The 22,477-nt window shown below is 43.7% G+C and overlaps 1 protein-coding gene across 1 annotated transcript in view; it reads right to left on the reverse strand.

Annotated features, from left to right (window-relative positions):
- The window catches only part of CUL5 (cullin 5), a 39,021-nt gene that overhangs the window by 6,802 nt on the left and 9,742 nt on the right, over window positions 1-22,477 (reverse strand). The window contains exons 3-16 of the mRNA XM_015414815.1: window positions 20,850-20,949; window positions 17,559-17,735; window positions 16,667-16,808; window positions 15,704-15,849; window positions 15,539-15,619; window positions 15,135-15,228; window positions 12,738-12,868; window positions 11,399-11,506; window positions 9,978-10,042; window positions 6,332-6,464; window positions 4,502-4,633; window positions 2,183-2,306; window positions 1,856-2,031; window positions 1,569-1,730 (exon numbers count right to left, since the gene is read on the reverse strand). Of these exons, the coding sequence (XP_015270301.1) occupies window positions 1,569-1,730; window positions 1,856-2,031; window positions 2,183-2,306; window positions 4,502-4,633; window positions 6,332-6,464; window positions 9,978-10,042; window positions 11,399-11,506; window positions 12,738-12,868; window positions 15,135-15,228; window positions 15,539-15,619; window positions 15,704-15,849; window positions 16,667-16,808; window positions 17,559-17,735; window positions 20,850-20,949 (1,771 nt within the window). The remainder of the gene's footprint in view (window positions 1-1,568; window positions 1,731-1,855; window positions 2,032-2,182; window positions 2,307-4,501; window positions 4,634-6,331; window positions 6,465-9,977; window positions 10,043-11,398; window positions 11,507-12,737; window positions 12,869-15,134; window positions 15,229-15,538; window positions 15,620-15,703; window positions 15,850-16,666; window positions 16,809-17,558; window positions 17,736-20,849; window positions 20,950-22,477) is intronic.

Below are 22,477 nucleotides of genomic sequence, written 5' to 3' on the forward strand. Positions count from 1 at the left end.
ATTGGATGGCCACCTGGATGCTGCCCCACATAATCTGGCCGTTGGTTTGGAGGCTGTGGTTGGGTGGTTGAAACAGAGTAGGCTGAAATTGAATCCAACAAAGAGAGGTTCTGTGGCTGGGGGGGTGGGCCTTCAGGATTGGGGCACAGATTACCAGCTCTTGATAGAGTGCCTTTGACACTGGCAGAATCCATCAAGAGCTTGGGAGTGATTTTGGACCCCTCCTTAAGTATGAAGGCCCAGGCTGCTCAGACTGCCAAGCTAGTGTTTTTTCATCTACGCCAAGCTCGGCAACTGGCCCCTTTCCTGTCGTGCCCTGATCTGGCCACAGTAATCCACCATGCAACAGTCAGCTCCAGATTAGACTACTGTAAAACGCTCTATGCTGGCCTACCCTTGAGATTGACCTGGAAGCTCCAACTTGTCCAGAATGCGGCAGCGTGAGTCCTGACAGGAACATCACGGACAGAACATATACATCCAGTGCTGCACCAGCTACACTGACTCCCAGTGGAATACCGAGTCAAGTTCAAGGTTGTGGTATTGACCTATAAGGCCTTGAGCAGTGAGGGACCGATGTCCCCAGGAGAGGTCTGCGCTCCTTAGACAGCAATCTACTGGTGATCCCCGGCCCTAAAGACATCCGACGGCCCTTGGCCAGGGCTTTTTCAGTCCTGGCCCCAACCTGGTGGAACTCTCTGCCAAATTCCATCAGGGCCCTGCAGGATTTGATGCAGTTCTGCAGGGCCTGCAAAGCAGAGATGTTCCACCAGGCTTTTGGTTGAGGACAGCGACGGTTCCATCTTGGCTGGCACCCTTCCCATTCCCTGTTGCTCACATCTGTTTTACCCTCCTCCCCCCTGTCCACAAAGTAGCTGGCAGTGGGAGTTGGAAGGATCTGTTTGTTTTTAATATTGTTTGTTTTTAATATTGTACTAAGGTTTTGATTAATATTATCTTGTTTTATCTCTGGTTGTACATCGCCCAGAGCCCTGCAGTGGCAGGAGTGGGGCAATTCATAAATATAATAAAATAAAGAAGCTATCTAGACCAAAACGTAGTGAAAAGTCACAACTGTTTTGTTTCCCCACAAAAGGACAATATAAAATATGATCAAAATAGGCAAACTGTCCCAAGTTCTGTAACGCTTCATGCCTGAGATATCGTCTTGCCAGGTCCCATGAAGCATATTGCCCTGGTAACTTGACCCCTTCCCCCTCTCTCAAGAAACTGTCATTAAGATAGTGGCAAAATGTTTTTTTTTATTTTAAATTTACATATTTATACCTCACTTTTATCCCCAATAAGAACCCAAAGCAGATTACATCGTTGTGCTCCACTCCTGCACTTTATCCCCACAATAACATCCCTTGAGATGGGGGGGGGAGAGGGAGGGGGAGAGAGAGAGAGAGATGGGTCAAAGGTTGCCCGGTGAATTTCCGTGGATTCGAACCGGAGTCTCCCAGATCCTAGTCCAAAACCCTGACCACTAAACCTTCATTGAATACTTGCACGATACTCCCAGGATCCCGTAATCAATAAAGTGGTTTTAAGAAGTAGGGCCATACCCATAAAGTTCTCCTAAGCTCAGCATCAGGGAGTTCTGTCGCCAGTTTAAGATTTTCAAAGCTGATCTTCTCTCGGGGTCTTTGGTTCCATGCAAAAAGCACAGCCAGCTGAAATGTTGTCACCTCCAAATCATACTGGCCAACTTCATTCTTAAAAGTTATCTGTTAATAGGGGAAAACAAAGAGCATCAGCTGTACCGAAAAGTACAAACACTTCCAGTTCACCAAGGACCCGTTTTAAATCAGTGTAGAGGAGAAGCAGCGGCTGCAAAAGGATAACAACGTACAATTCCGTTGGACATCAGGTGATGCCAGTGAAGCTTCCTGCCACTGTGATTCTTTTTATAGAACTCTTCTACCTCAGGGATGAGATCTTCCAGTTCCGTTGGCAGGGAAACAAACACTTTCTCGGAACTTCTGGACCAAGCCCCGGCATTCAAAATTTTTATATTCACAGAATCAGCTGCAAAAAATAAAAATACTGAAATGCTTAGAATTGGAATGCAGCACATAACCAGCAGAAAAATAAGCTCTGATAAGCAGATGCAAGTCTAACGTCATGCAGTTAATTACGGGAACAGTTTTGCTCAATATAAACAGGAGGGGGAAAGTACCTGGTAAGGCCAATTTATTATTTTTGTGCATTTCTTTGAAGGCCTGGTTCAAATCTTCAGATACTTTGATATCTTGGAACATTCTTGCCAGTTTATTTACATAGTCTGCTGGCATTCCTACTTCCTGCATAAAGAGATGTCAAATTAAATCTATGCTTATCGGAATCCTAAAAGCAAAAGCGTTTATTACATAGAAGGCTCCACCCTTTTACATATAAGCAGTAAACACAAAAGTATGAAATGTAGTTAAATGCACCACAGTAACTTAAAAGTATATTAAACAGCTATGTAGGTCTGACAAGATATGGGAAGCAAAAAGTTCCTCTGTATACACGTAGCCAGGGCATTTTTTGTAGAGAAAGCCCAGCAATATACACATAGCTATGAGTACTACTACTCATTCATCTCCCCAGCTAATACACAATATCCAAATTGGATAAAGAAGCATATGCCTTAGTAGTCAGTCCACCTTGCAATACCAGAAGTTTTGACTCTCACACTGCCCACCTATTCCAACAGATCTGACCATTTCAATGTTGCCAGCTACATAATTACACACAAATGACAGCCAACTTTTTAAAGGCAGGAACTGGGAAAGCTACTCCAAGTCAGATCTCTATACCACTTCATGGCTTCCATATAATTTCATCTTCTACCCAGCAGTTTAGGAACATGAGAAAATCCCTTCTGGAGCAGACATACGGTCCACCTAGTTCTAGCAACCAGTTTCCGAAAGTGGCAAGCCAGATGTGGACCACACAGCAGGGGTATAGAGTACAAAGCCTACCTCTAATGATGTCCCCAGCAACCTGCAAAGATATACAGAAATTGATCGACCCATCCTCTATGAATCAATCTCATTCCCTTTTCAAATAACCAACTAAAATTGCCACAAGTTCTGTGATGCAATATTTCCTTTTATCCCTCTTGAATCTACAGCCCATCAACACATTCTAGCTTTTTTGGGAGGTGGAGAAGATTTCTCTTTCTATAGCCTTCTTCTCCACAAATTTTAAACCTCTAGTCTAGCAAATCTTTCCTGTTAGCTACAAAGAGTTTGGTGCCACATCCTCAAGTAGGCAGTAAGCATCCCTTCCTTCACAAAGTAAGCAGCCATCCTGGAAGTCCTTTGGGGACACTGTCCTAAGGACCTCTACATTTGCACATATGCTTTGAAAACACTCCTTATATTCCAAAGAAGGGGTGCCTAGAAACAATGTGTGTGGGGGGTGGCTCCTTTGTCATGCAAAAGTCCACCCCCTGGAAAGATGCAGTGCTGTGCCTCATATAGAGTGTATCATGGTCAGGTGTAGAAAGAGTATTCATTCATTCATTCATTCATTCATTCATTCATTCATTCATTCATTCATTCATTCATTTGTATCCCGCCCTCCCAATGGCTCAGGGCGGCAAAGCCGAGTTGAATAGATAAAATACAATAAAATAGACAACATTTAAAACCACAATAAAATCCATACAATAATCAAGGTACTCTGATCTTCCTACGTAAGTAATCCAAGATGGGAAACAATAAACCCAATTCGGCGGCCAGCTGTCTCAATAGCGTGGTCTCCCACAGCGCTGTTCTATACGCTTCTGCCAGGCAATGCTTGCACCCCATGATAGGGGCAGACGATGGAGCACTACCACGATGGTGGGATAGTGGCGGCGGCGGCTCCTATTCAAAAGCCTGGCGGAAGAGCTCCGTCTTACAGGCCCTGCGGAACTGCACAAGGTCCCGGATCTCCTCTGGGAGCTCGTTCCACCAGGTAGGAGCCGCCACCGAAAACGCCCTGGCCCTAGTAGGGGCAAACTTAACCTCTCGGGGGCCTGGAACTTCCAGGAGATGGAGGCTCCCCGAATATGACCCACAGTTAACCAGCTAGCCATCTTGAGTATACATCGCTGTCACATAATCAGAAGGATCATAATCCAAGTCAAATATGCATCCGACGGTTTATTTGGTAAGCAGTTTAACAGTCATGCAAGAGTCTATTACCACTATTACTTTTCATTGCATAAATCCAAAGATTAGATAAACGGTTTATTTGGTAAGCAGTTTAACAGCCATGCAAGAGTCTTCTGAAAAACGGCCACTATTAATTTTCATTGCATAAATCCAAAGATTAGATAAACTGACAGGATATGTTTTTAGAGTAGATTTTCTACAAGTCTTATTTGCTGAGTACACAAATAGTTCTAGAGATTCAGCATCAATAACTTATCATTAAAAGAAAAACTGCAGGTATTACTATTTTAATTCAAGAATTTGTTTGAGGGAGGAAAGAAAAAAAGCCAACAGGGTTTGATAATACTTACTCTCAGCCATTCTACCATGTTCTCTTCTATTTCACTATCTGCTGATATATCCAATATAAGACGCCTCGTCAAATGAGCTTTGTGGTATCTCATGAAAACATCTTTGTTCTGTACATACTTCAGCACCAACAGCTGTTTTAGAAAATCATTAAACAGATTTCACTATCCACAGTTAGCAGATACTGTCACTACAGACTAACCATGAGGTACTAATGCCTTAGTCTGGGTAGTGGTTTGGTGTAGTGGTTAAGTGCGCGGACTCTAATCTGGGAGAACCAGGTTTGATTCCCCACTCCTCCACTTGCACCTGGCTGGATGACCTTGGGCAAGCCATAGTTCTGATAAGAGCTGTTCTTGAAAAAGAGCAGTTTCTGTCAAGAGTTCTCTCAGCCCCACCTACCTCACGGGGTGTCTGTTGTGGGGAGGGGAGGGGAAGGGAAAGGAGTTTGTAAGCCGCTCTGAGACTCCTTCGGGTAGTGAAGGGTGGGGTATAAATCCAATCTCTTCTCTTCTTCTCTTAGTCCCAAATCTATCTTCTTGTCATTAGGCCCACTCTATCAACATACTACATGCATCATCACAAATCTCTTGCCTAGGTACCATTGAGGAACAACGTTGCATGAGTTTATTTCAAATTCAGACTTTCTGTTTTTCTCCTTCTGATCACAGTCTTTTTAAATACTGTAAAGCAGATACAGTAGCATGCAGATGCTGATGCATAATATGCTGTTGAATTTTTACTCTACTTTTTACCAAAAAAGTAGGCCCTGAAGTAGCATATAGGTAAAGGTAAAGGTTCCCTTGTTCGAAAGCCAGTCAAATCCGACTCTAGGGTTGCGGTGCTCATCTCCGTTTCAAAGCCAAAGAGTCAGCGCTGTCCGAAGATGTTTCCGTGGTCATGTGTCCGGCATGACTAAACACCAAGGTGCACGGAACGCTGTTACCTTCCCACCAAAGTGGTACCTATTTATCTACTTGCAATTTCTTGCTTTTGAACTGCTAGGTTGGCAGGAGCTGGAACTAGAGACGGGAGCTCACTCCGTCATGCGGCAACTTGGGTCTCAAACTGCTGAACTACTGACCTTCCACAGCCTGCAGTTCAGCGTCTTAACCACTTGAGCCACCGCAGCTCCAAAGTAGCATATAGCAAGAACAATTAAAATATACAGTGGTCAAATTTTACAATATGTATTTAAAGACATTTCCTATCCTGTCTACTAAGGACACCAGGTTTGATGGTATCTCTTGACTTGTCACCTGGTAAGGTGACCAAGGCAGTCTCTGTTACAAAACAAGGCCAACAACCAAAACTGAATGAACTGAAATAGTCATTAATCCAGGAATGTTGCCATCACATCCTCAAACATCTTGCTCAAGAAAAGAATACTGAAGGCCAGAGGAAAGTTATCCCAACTGGACGTACTAAGGCTTTAAGATTCAAACATGACTGCCACTTTCCCCCCTTAGCCCTTGATATATGGGGCTGTTTATGAATACTCCATAAGAATGAGAAAGGGCTAAATATTGATAATACACAACAGTAGTTGCCATCAAGCTGACAAGAGCATGCCAGAAAGTCCCCGCCAAAAAGAGAAACATGCATGTGCTAACCTGCTGGCAATCAGTTTTACCAGTCAAACAAAGCATAACTCCTTGGTCAGCAACTCTATTATAAGTGAACCAATTTAGCTCTGAACTCTGCAGCCACCTGTGTAGTGCTCTGTTGTGTTTGACGGCAAGGTGGTGATGAGATGTTTAAGGGGGGGCAGAATCACAAACATAAAATGCATTTCTCCCGAATGAAAAGCCACAAAAACCAGAAGAACATACCACTTCTTTAAGTTTCGCTTCAATTTCTTCAGAGGTCAGTTTTTTGCTTAGTGGTGTTTTTCTTAACAACATGTCACAGTAATTAGCAAGTAGCTCCGGGCACTTGGACTCCGGCTGCGTTTTCAATCCAACCCTAATAGAACATGAGGAGCAGTGGTCACAAGACTGTCCATGCTAGATTCCTGCATTATATAAATACAGGTTACTGCTAGCAAACTAAGAACAATTTAATTATCTTGAAGGGCAACAACAGTGCCAATGTTTTCATACATTTCATTTGCCGCTTCTCCTCTGAAGGATCCACATTTTCCTAATTCATTAATGCGAATAAGACCAGACTAGTTAGTAGGGTAAATTGTACACAGAAGGCTACAGAAACTGAGTGCAACTGCATATGAAAGATGAGTGCTTGCAGGATGGGGAAAGGTCTGCAAGAATTGATCAAGACAACCAGTTTTTCCAACAGTCTGATCAGCACAAACCGTATGTGCTTTAAGCTACTAGTCCACTGCTAGGTGAACAAGCCAGGGTTACGACAGAAGGGCTACAGAACAAAAAGGTCAGTAGGTATGGTGGCCTGTTTCAGCTTCTAGATTAGGACAGTTTAAGGATTCAGAAATGCTCTTGCTGCAAGCATACGATGCAACGCACGAAGCTGCCTTACACTCGATCAGACCACTGACCCGCCAGGGTCAATACTGTCTACTCTGACCAGCACCAGATCTTCAGGGCCTCAGGCAGAGGTTTTTCACATCACCTACTACTTGATCCTTTCAAGCGGAGACGCTGGGGGCAGAACCTGCATGTAGAGCAGATGCACTGTCACTGAGCCACACAGCGCTGCCCCGCCTCCATCGACCAGTGTTCCAGGACCTTCAGTGGTCCCTTGCTTATGGTGGAAGACTAAATGCAGCCAATAGGACAAACTGAATCCAGACAGGAATGAAAGTGATGAAAGCAGGCCCAGAAATACGACTGAACACAGGTGAGAGTACATTATCGTCCCTACTCTTGTGGTGGTGATAGCAGTAAAATGAGCTCACTACTCTGCCGCCACTGTGTCCGCACAGTATCATCCAGTGGAGCTTTTCTGGGTTGTGAAGAAGCTCTTATCCCAGGCTCCTGGAGATGTAGACCCTGCCTGTTTTGATGATTCTGCGATGTATTTTGCAGATAAAATCACTCACATCTGCCACGACTTGAGATTCCGCAGCTGATGCAGTTCCATCTCAGTATGCCGCTGAAGTGCAGTCTCATCCTAGTTGTATGAAGGGCTTTCAGCCGGTGAGGCCTGATGAAGTGCTCAGAGGTGTGCAGCCCACCATATCTAGACTTGACCCTTGCCCTTCATGGCTGCTGATATTGAGCTGGGCTGGTCAAATGGGTCTGGGAGGTAACAAACACCTTTCTGTAGGAGGGTGTAGTTCCAACCACCTCACAATAGGAGGTCATGTGACCCCTCCTGAAGAAGGCATCTTCGGAACCCACTGACTTGAAGAACTACTACCCAGTGGCCAACAACCCATTTTTGGGCAAGGTACCTGAGCATGTGGTAGCCATGCAGTTGCAGGTGATCTTGGAGGAGATGATTATCTAAACCCATTTTCTGCCCGGATTCAGGTTTGGGATGGAAACAGCCTTGGTTGCCCTTATGAATGATCTTCATTGGGAGAATGACAGGGAGAGTGTGTGTCCCTGTTGATTCTCCAGTACCTCTTTACAGCATTCGACAACGTCAAGCATGGTATCCTTCTGGAGAGGCTGGCTGAGTTGGGAATGATCGGGGGGAGGGCGCGGTTTACCGTACTTTGGTGGTTCCATTCTAACTTGACTAGGTAATTCCAGAAAGTGGTACTGGGGGACTGCTGCTCAGCACCATGACATTTATACTACATGAAACTACTGGGAGAGATCATCAGAAGACCTGCAGTAAGGTGCCACCAATATGCAGATGACACCCAACTCTACTGCTCCTTAACAGCTGAGGCAGGTGAGTCTGTGGAAGTCCTGAACAGGTGCCTCCAGACAGTAATGGAATGGAGGAGGGCCAATAAACATAAGCTAAATCCAGACAAGATGGAGATGCTGCTGGTCCATAACAAACCTGCTCGAGGGCTGAGGAGTCAGTCCTAGAGGGGCCTCTGCTCCCCTGATGGAACAAGTTCGCAGCTTGGGGGCACTGTTGGATCCTGGCCTACAGCTGAAAGCCTATGCCTCCTCTGTGACACACAGTGCGTTTTATCAGCTTCAGTTGATAGGCCAGCTATTGCCCATTCTTTGAGAAGCATAATCTGGCCACAGTGACTCATGCTCTGATTACAACGAGGTTAGATTACTGTAAAGACCTGGACCTTTATATGCCTTTGAAAATAGCCAGGAAACTTCAGCTCGTCCAAAATGCAGCAGACAGGCTATTGTCACGGGCAGGATACAGGGACTGTGCCGCTCCAGTGCTGAAAGATCTGCACCAGCTGCCCATTGTTTCTGGGCACAATCCAAAAGTGCTGGTTCTTACCTTTAAAGACCTAAACAGCTCAAGGGCAGGGTACTTGGAATGACTGCCTCCTCCCATACAGTCCAGCCTATCCGTTAAGATCTGGTCTTACAAGCCCTGCTCTCTGTGCCCCTGCCTTCAGAGGGGAAGTGGGTGCCAACCAGAGACAGGGCTTTTTCAGTGGTGGCACCTTGTTTAATGTGATGTCCTTCCCGCAAGGCTCACCTGGCACCTATGTTGCTTTTTTTAGGCATCAGACCAAAATGTTTTTGTTCACACATGCTTTAATTAAACAGCTGCTCTTTTAACACTATTTCAGTCTGGAAACTGTTGCTATGTTAAACGTCAGCAGTCTGTTTTTATAGCCTGTGTTTTTATGTTTGGCGTTTTTGGTGCTGGATTTTAATTCGTATCTTTTAATGTTTTGTTTTTATTCTGTAAGCCACCTTGGGCAAGTTACTGGAGACAACATAAACATTTGCTAAATAAAAAATATGTCACTGGGGTTATTGGTTCTAGATTCTGGAGGACTGAATTATACTGGATAGCAAGAGTTTTAAGACAGCTGTTTCCAGCTGCTTTTCATTACATTTTCATTGAAAATACAAAATTGCTGTGTCACCTTATTCACATACTATGTATTATCTTAGTAACTGTTGCAACCAACTTTTAAGGTAAGTCTATATTCTCTCTCTATTGTAGATGATGCACGTGCTCCATTTCCAGTGAAAGTAGTTTGCCATATTTCACCATAGTGAGAGTTGGCCTAGTGGCAGCCCACACTCATATACTTTCAGTCATTGTCTCTTCACCAGCTCTAATTTTATATAAGTTTAAATGAACCTTCCACAAACTGGACACTCTTAATTATGAATAATCTGTGTTCCAAGTTCAAGCAACAGCAGCGTGTATGGAACAACCTTTCTGTGGAGACTCAAACTCTGAGAGGGAAACTCCTTATATTATCCTTTTTTAAATTCAACATAGCAATGTTTTAGTGTTTTTTGTAACAACTGAAATTATTTGGCTGTTGTATGCATCTCTAAGATTTGAAAGCAAAAGACAGAATACAAGCAAATATTTTAGAAGAAAAGAGCTCAACAACTGCAGACTGAATGCCACCAAATTCAAAGTAGAATCAAAGTTGCTTACCCCTTTTGTTTCAATGGTAATTCAAGTTTAAATATTGTAGCGTCATTTACAACAGCTTTATACGCCTAGCAAAAACAAAATTGAACCAGTCACTCAGCTCTGTTAACACAGGAATAAACTCTAAAACAATAACTTCACACCTCTCACCATTCTCAGTAGCCTGGTTTAGATGTCAGGCTGCATCATGATTTAGCAACCTAGATTATAGGTCCCGCCCCCAAAAAATCTGCCTCTGTGGCTTCCCTTCTTTCCTTCACCCGCTCAGCAACTATTATTTACTTTGGCATCTGAATCAGTGTAATCATAGTGACTGCTAAGTCCAGTTTGAGATCAGACCATGTTTGGCCTGGTTCACAGAACATGATGAACAACGACGACTAGGCTAATGAGGAAGAGAGTAGGGAAGGAGATCAGACACCCACAAAGCACTGAAAGTCACCCAGACTAGCATGATCAGCCCACAATCAGCCCGAACTAGCAGCAATATACTCAAGTTTATTTAAGTAGCTTCACACCTTCATAAACGACTTTCAATAGCTAGTGATATTTCTGACTTCCTGACATTTTTGTGGCTGTCTCCACCTCCCTGTGTTATAATTCCAAAAGTGCCTAAAGGTAAAGGTAAAGGTTCCCTTGCTCGAAAGCCAGTCGAATCCGACTCTAGGGTTGCGGTGCTCATCTCCGTTTCAAAGCCGAAGAGCCAGCGCTGTCCGAAGACGTTTCCGTGGTCATGTGGCCTGCATGACTAAACACCAAGGCGCACAGAACGCTGTTACCTTCCCACCGAAGTGGTATCTATTTATCTACTTGCAATTTCTTGCTTTCGAACTGCTAGGTTGGCAGGAGCTGGAACTAGAGATGGGAGCTCACTCCATTATGCGGCACCCAGGTCTTGAACTGCTGAACTACTGACCTTCCACAGCCTGCAGTTCAGCGTCTTAACCACTTGAGCCAACGCAGCTCCCCAAAGGTGCCTACAGGCTCCAAAATGGCCAGGGACATCTACAAATAGTAGCTTCAGTAAATTCTCGGACTATTCAGCACCAGGGTTTTGGCCACTGTGCGACACAAAGTGTTGGACTGGATGGGCCATTGGCCTGATCTAACATGGCTTCTCTTATGTTCTTATCTGAGAATGTTCTAAGATAAAGGAACTAGTAATACTTCAGCATATATAAAAAGAGCTCGCTGAATCAGGCATGTAGGATAGTATTCTTTGATAGCCGGTTGACTATAACAGAGATTAATACTATGGATCCATTTCGCTATCACTCAAGCTTTCTGCAGTGTAAGGAGTAGAACAGATCCATGGGGCCCCAACCCTTATATAATGTACGTTTTAAAACCTTAAGCAATAGTTACTTGATTTAACTGATCTTATGAAGAACTTAAGCAGGTCAGTTGAATTTATAACAGCATACCTTATCTCTGGCAGTAAGAAATCTTGGATCATCTTGAAAAGCTTCTTTTACCAGCTTGCTAAATCGATTAAATAGTGTGAGCAATTGTTCTACATACTTCTCAGAATCCTAAAAAATAATGCAAAAAATAAAAAGCCAAAGCTGTGAAGGTGAAAAAAATAGCAAGTGTGCTCATTATTCAGCAGCGATGATAAACTGTGAATTGCTTATTCTTCATGCTTTTAAGTTAAATAGGGATGGACACGAACTGGCTCACGAGCCAAAATTCGGCATGGACTTGGCCCAGTTCAGAGCCCCCGAACCTATGTTCGGGGTAGGTGCCTGTGAGTCCTGCCTGTGGCCAGGTGCACACACGTCACATGTTTTCCATAAAATCTTATTTGCACAGTAATCAGCTTCAGAAACATTTATTTGTGTTGTGTACTTCCTCCCCACTTCAGCAAATTCCGTCCATTCCCTTGTCAGCCATATCTGTGGTTCACCATTGCATTTGTACTAGCAAAAACTATGACTTAATGTCATGGCCAGTTTGGTCCAGGAATCCTGGAGGTTTTTTCGCCTTCCTCTGGGCATAGAACAAGTGTCACTGGGGGAGTGGAGGGTAGCTGTGAATTTCATACATTGTGCAGGGAGTTGAACAACATGACCCTTGGCGTACCATCCAGCTCTATGTTTCTATGTTTCTTTCTAGAGTTCTGCTTACACCAGGATTTACAAACAGCTTCAAATCCCAATTTAAACAAAGGAATGTACTGGTTAACAGATCAAACTGGAGAGCCTGGTTGTTGTCATCTTTTTGATCTACCCTATATATTACCGATTAGAGAAATGTACCAGGTATTCCCACTGAAACTTCTTCTGGAGAAGATTTTCAGAAGGTTGAGTCTCTTCCTACATAGGCCTGCAATTCCTATTACTGTGAGAAAACTCTCATAGCATACTATGTGTTAGTTTGAATGATAACTGGTGCAGAGAACCTATAGAGCATTCATAGTGGCAGGTCCTTCTAGTTTCTCAAGACCCAGGAAACTGACTTAAGTGCTAGTCTTCTCAAATAACATGAAGTCACATTTTGTCAGTAAGGAGATCTAATTGTTTAAATCATGCCACTCAGTTAAAGCTTGCTGGTCTTCACTGAAATAGATATCTGAAGCCCAGAATTTTAAGGAACACACAGTATTTTCTCACTATGTTTAGTAATAAATTGTTTTTTAAAAAAAATATGCATTCACATACTAATTACAGTAATTTAAAATGTAGCCTTGCAATGCATTTGGTAATTTTTAGACATTTCTCTCTAAGAAGGGGTAGGGAAAAGGACAAGAAAACACCCACTTACAGTAGTAATAGTTTCAGCAGCTGCTACCATATCTGCTAATCCAGCACTAACAATATGCTCTTCCAGATCCTTTAACATAGGCTCTATTCCATTAGGAACTTTATCCATCAATGAAAACATTAAATGCAACTCTGAAGATACAAAAAGTTGAAGAAATAATGAGTCAATTTGTACATGGCAAGCACTCTGGAAGGATTACATGAACAGCAGTGTTTACATAAAAAGAGCTCTGCTGGAAAAGACCAACATTCCATCTAGTCCATCTAGTCCTGCTGGAAAAGACCAACATTCCATCTAGTCTCACACAGTGGCCAACAACTGGACAGCCAACAACATGGCATAGAAACTAAGGTCTTTCCCATATATTGCCTCCTGGGATTCAGAGGTTCAGTGCCTCTGAATGTGGAGGTTCCTTTCAGTCATCATGGCTAGTAGCCATTGACAGATTCATAGAGGATAAGTCTATATAATCTCCCTTTAAAGGAGAGCCAGTCTGGTGTAGTGGTTAAGTGCACAGACTCTAATTTGGGAGAATCGGGTTGATTCCCAACTCCTCCTACCCTCATGACCACAGAATTCCCCACTCCTCCACTTGGACCTGCTGGATGACCTTGGGCAAACCATAGTTCTGATAAGAGCTGTTCGTGAAAAAGAGCAATTTCTGTCAGAGTTCTCTGTCCCTTCCCCTCCCACAACAGACACCCTGTGAGGTAGGTGGGGCTGAGAGAGCTCTGACAGAAACTGCTCTTTTTCAAGAACAGCTGTACCAGAACTATGGCTTGCCCAAGGTCATCCCGCAGGTGCAAGTGGAGGAGTGGGGAATCAAACCCGGTTCTCCCAGATTAGAGTCCGCGCACTTAACCACTACACCAAACTGCGCTCCACTACACCTTTGGGGATGCACGCTCCCTCTCCTTTCTTCCTTGAACTTAATTCCATCCTCCTACCCTCCAGAGCATTAACCATGGTCTTACATTAAAGGTAAAGGTAAAGATTCCCTTGCTCGAAAGCCAGTCGAATCCGACTCTAGGGTTGTGGTGCTCATCTCCATTTCAAAGCTGAAGAGCCAGCGCTGTCCGAAGACGTTTCTGTGGTCATGAGGCCGGCATGACTAAACACCAAGGCGCACGGAACGCTGTTACCTTCCCACCAAAGTGGTACCTATTTATCTACTTGCAATTTCTTGCTTTCGAACTGCTAGGTGGGCAGGAGCTGGAACTAGAGATGGGAGCTCACTCCATCATGCGGCACCTGGGTCTCGAACTGCTGAACTACTGACCTTCCACAGCCTGCAGTTCAGTGTCTTAACCACTTGAGCCACTGTTCACATTACATTACATCTTACATTACACCGGCACTAACATGATCACGCAAAGCCAGATACCAAATTAAGACCATGGTTTCATATGTGCATAAATGCCAACTATGGTTAATATCAGGGAGGATAAGGAGGGTGAAAATTGCTTTGGTAAGGTTAGGAAAGTCAGCACAAATGTTTCCAGCTACCTCCACTGGTCTGTTTATTAAATTATTATATCAGCTAAGTATTGGTAAAACAATGGGAGAGAAACTGGGATGTATGTACAAAGAATTTCACTGGACCTCTGCACAGTTTCCCATGTTCAGTAATCCATGTTTCTATAGTAGCAATTTCCCCTTGAGAGATGATAGTCATACTTGCACGTGGTTTGGTATCTTGCTATATTCAGCACTGGACCAGATCCAAACAAGTGCTGTCAGAACAAGGGGTCAAGCATAGTTTTAAGGTCAGATTGCCTTCTGAATTCCCAAGCTCAAGAGCACAACTTTTCGCTTTGAAAGCTGGAAGCCTCTCATTGGGAATTCTCACCTATCATACGGGATAATGATGTAACTTTTCCACATAGTGAGGCAGAACACTGACAGAGAATGTTTTGGTTCCCCCCCCCCCATTTGCTCCTTCCAAGTCCCATACATGGCTCATAATGAAAGATCCCTCATCTTCAACAGAAACATTTGCCAACAAAATGCAAAAGTTCATTGGATTCCCAGAGCAAAATGATATACTTGTTTATCTCAGTTTCAATGTGACAAAAACTCTCTCGTGGTAGATTAAATGATGGCAAACAACCAATGCAGCAATAGAATAAAGTGCAGCAACAATGCACGAGAGGGAAGCGGAGACACGCGTTTCCAACAGTAAGTGGATCGGCATCACTTCAAGACCATTAAAGCTATCTAGTCATCCAGTTCCACTGAATGAATACAAATGTCTTTGTAAGGCAATAAAATCATTCAGCTGTAACTTACAACACACGGTCTTTCTCGTCTGCTGCTTTTACGAAACAGTAGTGTGTCTCAAATGTATTTTACTCTATGCCAATCTAAAGGGAGAAAAGTATTTTAAGTTCCACTTACTTTCTGTTTCATTTCGTTTGATCATGCCTTGGCATTCAGCTAAAATTGTCTCTTTGAAAGATGTCACCAGAGCATTCACACAGCACTCCATAAGCTGAAAAGCGATAAGAACCATTAGTACACTTCAGAGTGTGCTGTTTTAGAAGCCTCACGAGGTACAAGCCTTTTGAACCGAAAAGACTCACGCGCAGTATCTCAGCTTTTAATTTCTCAGACTTTAGATCAGTTTTAACTGCACTCAGCCCTAATGCAGTCAGCTGGATAGAATACAAGGACACAGTGATATGGCACTCCTGACAGTAGGAGAAGAGCTTTGATATAACAAATCTTTAAGATGAGAATCCTTGCCAATATTAAAGGCAACACACGACCCCGCTACATACGCATGCACAGTGTGTACTTACCGCTTCTACAGAGTTACATTCACGTCTGGTTTCTAAATATCGTAGTGCCCTTTTTTCCTCTTCCTTTAATTTAGCATCTGCCTGTGCGGAAGCAGAACCACCATCACTGAAAAGTCCTGACATTAACCAAACCAGCTGTCTTCATGTTAACACCTTTCCACTTACATATTTCATATAGTTCTGTACACCATTTTGCTGCAAATACGAGGGGGCTTGAGTCCTGTAAAATCTCTCCGTCGAATCAAGATAAGCTTTCTCGAAGTTATCCCGATAAATCTGGAGCTTATCTTCAGGATTAGAACACAGATTTACTATAGAAAGAAATGTAAAGTTAGAGATTTCATTTTGGAATTGTTTTTTTTAAAGGAAGCAACACCTCTCCTAATAACATAGCAGTACAGCCACACATGCACAGAAACACGGTCTAGCCTTCCATATAGATTTTAACGATGAATGAGCAGGATACCCGTTACCAGTCCTTAGAGATTTGCCTAACAAGAAATTTCTGAATTAACAGAAATGTGCTGGTGGGGGGGGGGGTTCAGAAATTTTTCGAAGTCGGCTGGTGTGGTATGATTACTATTTCAGCATTCTTTTGAAGAATTATGAGCAGAGTGATTTCAAGGGCTCCAGCACTCCCAAACATGTCTCAGGACATCTGTACAGTGGGTTGAGTAGGGAGAGGGAAAGCAGGAACGACCTGCTCCGTCTGCAGAGCTCTGCTTCTAGCACTTTGAATCCAGCTCATGAATTTTAAAAATCAACACTGATAATGTCTGAGGCAATCGCATTTTAACCAGCTAGTGAAAGGACTAGTTTCAAGTGCAAGAATAGCTCATCGTTTACAAGAAGTTCAAACCACAGATGCAGATTTAAGATTACAAATTTTGCCACTGGTTGGGGGTGGGAGAGAGGGACCAGTGATTGAACTTGTCACCATATCTGTCAAAACCATGGTTTCCTGTAGAAATGTACTGCTGTCTAGCACCATCAAAAACTGTGACAGCTGTTCTGAATACTTATCATCCTTTTTTTTTTTGGTCAAAGCACCTTTTAACTGGAGGCAACTTATGGGGGTCTGCACATTAACAGGGAGGCTGTAGTTTTGCCCGAAGAAACGAGACATACCATAAGATTCTCTAACACCAATGACAAGTTGAGAGTCAAACGCTTCCCCCAGCCGTTCAGCATGAACCAGCTTCATGGCACTGTCCTGAAGGCGAGTCTTTATATTTGAAAATATGGACTCATTCCACGTATCTAACATGAGCTACAAATGCAATAAGTAGAAGGAGGAAAAGAGTTAAAAAGCAGTGTAAAGATTTTCAAAAGACAAAACACTGAGATCTAATTCTTGGATTTGATTGGTCTAGTAAATGTGAATTTCGGAATAACCCTGCACTTCCTCCTTAGAGTGGCATGGACCGTCCACACAAGGGCCACTCAAGCGCAGAGTCCCACTAAACACTTCCTTGAGATTACCACTATCTTTTCCAGGAACGGATTTTTTTTTTAACTCTCATATTTGGCCTACACTGAAGATGTATTTTCACCCTAATTGCCATATGCTAACAAAGTAGCAAATATGATTAGTATGCACTCAGTCAAAGCCTAGCTCATGAAAGTAGTCTCACTCCTACGTCCCCGTCCCCTCCATGTGTGCTTGCCCTGTACCCAGACAGATATGCCACATGCACACTGCCAGCATCACTCGGGATGCAGTAGAATTTAATTCCTCAGTTATCACACATATCAATCAGCATGACCCTTAGTGTATCAACAGGACAGGGCCATAACAGCACATGCTTTGCATGTAATCTGACAACTCCAGCTAAAAGACCTCAGGCAGCAGGGTTTGGGGAAGACCATGATCTGACCAAGATGCTTGAGCACCACTGACAGTCAGAGTAGACAATACTGAGCTGGCGCAGAGTAGACAATACTGGCTTCACACACTCGTAAGTACCGTAACCTATCTTATCTCCATGATGGGAGTTGTCTGATGGGTAATACCACCTACCTTTCGAACAATACTGTCTTCTACATTGGACTTCTTACTGCTGCCCTGTTTGCCCATGAGAGTAATCTCTAGCTGGCAAAATGGCTTGGGCAGGATATCGCATTGCGTGAAGAATTTACGCCATTCCACAATATAGGCTTTCAGTAACGCAGTGTCATCTTGGTGGCTCAGCACTCTCTGAAAAGAAGAGGCAGATCCAAATATAAAGACATATATAAAGTCTTCCCATTTCAAATTAGCTTTCCCATTTTTGATATAATGCCTCTTACCAATTCAGCTTAGGAAACATACAAAACTTTTTAAAGCAACTTAAAAAAAAAAAAAATTGCGACCCTGTAGGGTTTTCAAGGCAAGAGATGTTCAGAGGTGGTTTGCCATTGCCTGCTTCTGCATCGTGACCCTGGGTGGTCTCTCATCCAAAAACTGGCCAGGGCCGACCCTGCAGACTTTCCAAGATCTGATGAGATCGCGCTAGCCTGGGCTGTTCAGGTCACGGCAACTCGGCCAAACATAATAAATCTGCAACATCTCTTATTACCAGCACAGATCTGTGAGAAAGCTTCAGAACTAAAACTGTTAACATTCGTCCTGGAATTACAGAAGGGATCCTTCTGCCTACTCTGTAAAAGACATCAAGAAATTATGACTAAGCCCTGAAAATCAGTAAGTCACTGAAGCAAGTGGTTCAAAACTATTCTGCACTGAACAGTCAAGAGGAGGACGAGGAGCTATGACACAACACTGAAGCCCCTCCCTCTGGAGCTCTCAATCAGCAATCCCTCCGGCATCAACTACTTTCCCCAGGCACCATCCATTCAGTTTCAAGCATAACTTCACAACTACCGGAGACAAAAAGTGCTTTTTAAAAAGAGAAACAAAGCTAAGACTGTCAAGAAGCCATGTATCACATCCTGCCACTGATGCCTGCTGTGACCTGGATAAGGGCTGCCACCCTATTGTGACCGGCCACTTGGACACAGATACACGACTCGCTTCCAGCTGTAGGCTTCAATTTTCCAGTGCTACAAGTTGTGTTATAGAGTAGCCCTCCCCACCGGACTAGGCTGAGCTCTGTCACCTGATCCTCTTAGTCCAGCTCCTGACACCTCTTTTAAGGCCCTTCCTGAACATGAGAGACCACCCCTGGGCAAGGCACACCCACCCATTTCCCTATCTTGGCTACCCACAGATAATTTTGTAAACTGAGATGTTACTCTCAGTCCCAACAGGCATGTCGCGGGTGAACCGCCCCCGGCTCAGCCAACTCAGGCGCAGCCAGACTGGCCCACTTTCCTCAGTCCTCACCCCCCTACGTCCTGCTCTCTGCCCCTGCGGCTTGGCAGGCCGTGCCTTCTGCCAGTTGGTCATGGGCATCTCTTCAACCAAATACTGGGCTTGGCGATGTCCTTGGGATCTGACTGGATCCTCCCCCACCATACCCATCCAAAACTTTCAAGAACGAGAAGATGCCATGAACCTCTGGGCAACTTGGTCCAGTGCCAGCCAAGTGCTCACAGTTACTCGTATTGCCGTATTTTGCTCTTAATCGTCACTAACCACTTCCTTTTACTATAAGTGTTTATCTTGGCCTGCAAACATTTTATAGTAGTGCTTCCTTTTCCAGGCAGCAGGGAAAAACAAACCTTGCTATAGATTCATCGTTGGCATGCCTACAAATCATTATGCACTTGCCTCTTATTTTATAAATGAAAGCACAGTGCTGAAACAGTGGCTCGAGGCAAAGTTTAGCATCAAAGGCAATCTTTATAGATACTCGCAGGAAAGGAGAGGAAGAGAACAAAACCCTCTTTTTCTGCAGGGGCTTAATGCAGCTTACAAGTTCACTTCTGGGCAGAATGATCTGCAGATTTCCAAGAAGTGAATAAATCTGCACAACGGCTATCATGCTGGCCCTCCCGTTTCAAATGTGTGTTTGATGGATAAGTCCTTCAGAATCAAGAGCTGAGACTATTTAGTGTGTACCCGTGGAAGCACAACTAGATGTGACTTTATAGGTGGACAAGGCTTATTACCTCTGTACCAGACTCCAAGGGACAAACAGGTATCTAGATCTTCAGAAGTGTTATTTGTCCCTTCGGGTGGGCTGCATGTGCAAGCATCTGTGCACGCACAGCCACCTGGATGGGCAAACAGCACCTCCCTGGCATTGTTTCAGGTCAGCAAAAGCAGCACAGAGAGGCAGCGAGCCCTCCTCCTGCCACCCCACAGACCCGACCAGAATCAAGGCCCCGCAGCAGTACTAGAGGAAGCTCTTCACGGGGACCTGGAGCTGGTGGATGGCTGCCAGTCTCCCGTAGACAAAACGTGGCAGAACGCTATATCTGTTTCAGCCCTAAACACATTTGGGACTGGGCTGCAGACAAACTCTGTACAGAAACCTGTGTGTGCCTGTGCTTTGATGCTTCACTGTACAATCCTTTGCAAGCCTCTTGAAAAGCCTGCCTGAAAACTGTAACACCAGGGCACTCTTCAGGGGTCCTGTTTGGCTGCATCTGGATTTCGTCACGGTGTTAATACATCATTTCTAAGTGGGACCTTGTAAAAACAGTGGCCTATTTGGCAAGCTCACTCGTCTGCATAATATGGCTTAGATCCCACGTAGAATTTCCGTGATTTTTGCTGATTCCCCCTCCCACACCAGCCCCAATGCTGCTCCTGGGTCTCCTGCGGGAGGTTGTTCCCACAGACATTCTAGGCAGAATCCTACTCTTTGACACCTGCACGTTTCTGGTAAAATGCCAACATCTCTCATGACTTTCTAACAGGTAACATGTCTGGAGTCTATCAAGAAAGGACTTGGGGGGGGGGGAATTTAAAAGGTATTTCCTTTTCAGGAGACCTACAGTAAACAGCACAGTTTCTATTCTTGCACATATTTAGCCAGGAATAAGTCCCACTGAACTCACTGACACTTACTTCCCCAAGCACGGACCATAAAGCACTATGCTTACTATGCTTATCAAGGCTGTGCGGAATAGTTAAAAAAATTTTAAAATGTCTGTTAGTATGCTTAATATATCAAGTAGTCAGAATTCTGAACTCCTTCCAGAATACAATCCACACAGTCCTTGAACAGGATCACCTCTATCAAGGAAGGGTGTTTCAGGGAGATGATCCATAGCATCTGTTCCAGTTCTCAGTTTCATGCAGCCTAATATGCCACCTTAGACTACCTGAATTTATGCCAAGAAGCCGTTAAAAGAAGCCACTTAAGACATTAACACAACATAGCAAGAAAAGCATTTGCACTCTTTCAAGCTGAACACTTACTGCTTGTGCTTGTTTAATAAAATCAAGGATGTCTTCTTTTAAAGCCTGGTGTATTTTTGCTGGGCCTTTATCATCCCATAAACAAACTGCATGCACATCCCTAGAAAATACAGACATTTCGATCAGTACAAAATAAAAAGACCTTTTAAAACCAGTGAGGTTCAGAGACAAATGGGCCCCACGAACAATCTGCCTAACAAAATAATGCATACTAAAAAATAAAACACATGCAAAATTCCACAAGGGTGGAAGGAGGAACCACACAGTTTCTTTCCAATAAATCACTTCATAATATTAACATCTGAAGAAGTCGATCGATTTGAAGAAAATTAAAATAACCCAGCGCTACTCTGCGCTGCATTTTTCATAGGGCAATGGATGATGCCAGTTTATGATGCAGGAGGCCTGGGAGATGGAGGAGACAAAAACTGAAACAGCTTGAACAAGTCGGTTCTTTTACACACACAGGGAAGGTTGTGACTTGAGACTAGATCACATACTTCTGCATACAAGATCCTAGCCTTGATGCCTAGTATCACCAGGCACAGAAGCATTTGTGGCTGGTCTTAACAGACTAGATCTTAAGAACCCAGTGAGCTGCTGCTAGTCAGCATAGAACAGAGGTCTCCTCCTCACAACGGCTGGTTTGCCCACCAGCTTACTACAAATCTGACAGAGCCTTACAAATGGCCTGCTTGAAATACACATTCAAACTGGACAAATTCTGACAAATAATTATGGATGTAATGGCTCCCTTATTTACGAAGAACTCTTTGCAACTCTAGAACAGGAAACATTATGAACTACAGAGATCAGATTCCTAAATCCAGCTTTATTCACCAGTCAACTCCCAACCTGGCACCCATGTGACCCAAAAACTGTAACAGAATCCGTTTACTGCAAGATTGGTTTTAGATGGCTCCTTTTGCCTTTGGAAAGGAAAAGCAGATTTTTAAAAAAATCAGTAAAGACTTACTCCAAACTCCCCCACTCATCTCAAGATTCGTATGCCCTTTTCATTCCACTTACTAGAGTGGAATATTGAACATCCTGAAGCGACCTGCTCTCCAAGCAGGCATCAGAAAGCAGAGGGCAAGGCAGCAAACTTTTCTAAGAGCAAAGTCGCTTTCGGATGGGAAGGCCTTGTGTTTCATTCACCCAGCTCTCTTCCCTTCCCTTCCCCCCCACACCCAATTCTACTACAGTCTTAGCCTCTCCCCTCAGGGAATGAAAAAGAATACCTCTTGAAACCGTATTACGTTTTGCTGCTTGTATACTCTGAAAAACTGTGTCCTAGTTTTGAGTAGGGTTAGGGTTCTATTTAGCATATTTCCCATTCTGAATGTTAATAACCTGAACAGAATTTCACAATCCTGTCAACAGGGCAGCAACAGCCGGCACTGTACAAAAGATCTCATCATCTAGCCATTTGACTCAAGTTAACTGAATGAGAAAACGTTTCTCAATTTGTGGCCTTTTTTTTTTTTTAAGTACACAGTAAGTCCAAATAAATCCCTGAAGCTGAATTACTCTTTTAATTTTCAAGGATGGTTGCTAGCAATCACAAAAGCAAAAAGAAAAAACACAAACCACTTACTGTAATTGAGATGTTTCTGATAGGATCTTTC

Source organism: Gekko japonicus, unplaced genomic scaffold (assembly GCF_001447785.1).
Source record: "Gekko japonicus isolate JY-2015 unplaced genomic scaffold, Gekko_japonicus_V1.1 scaffold1956, whole genome shotgun sequence".
Lineage (NCBI taxonomy): Eukaryota > Metazoa > Chordata > Lepidosauria > Squamata > Gekkonidae > Gekko > Gekko japonicus.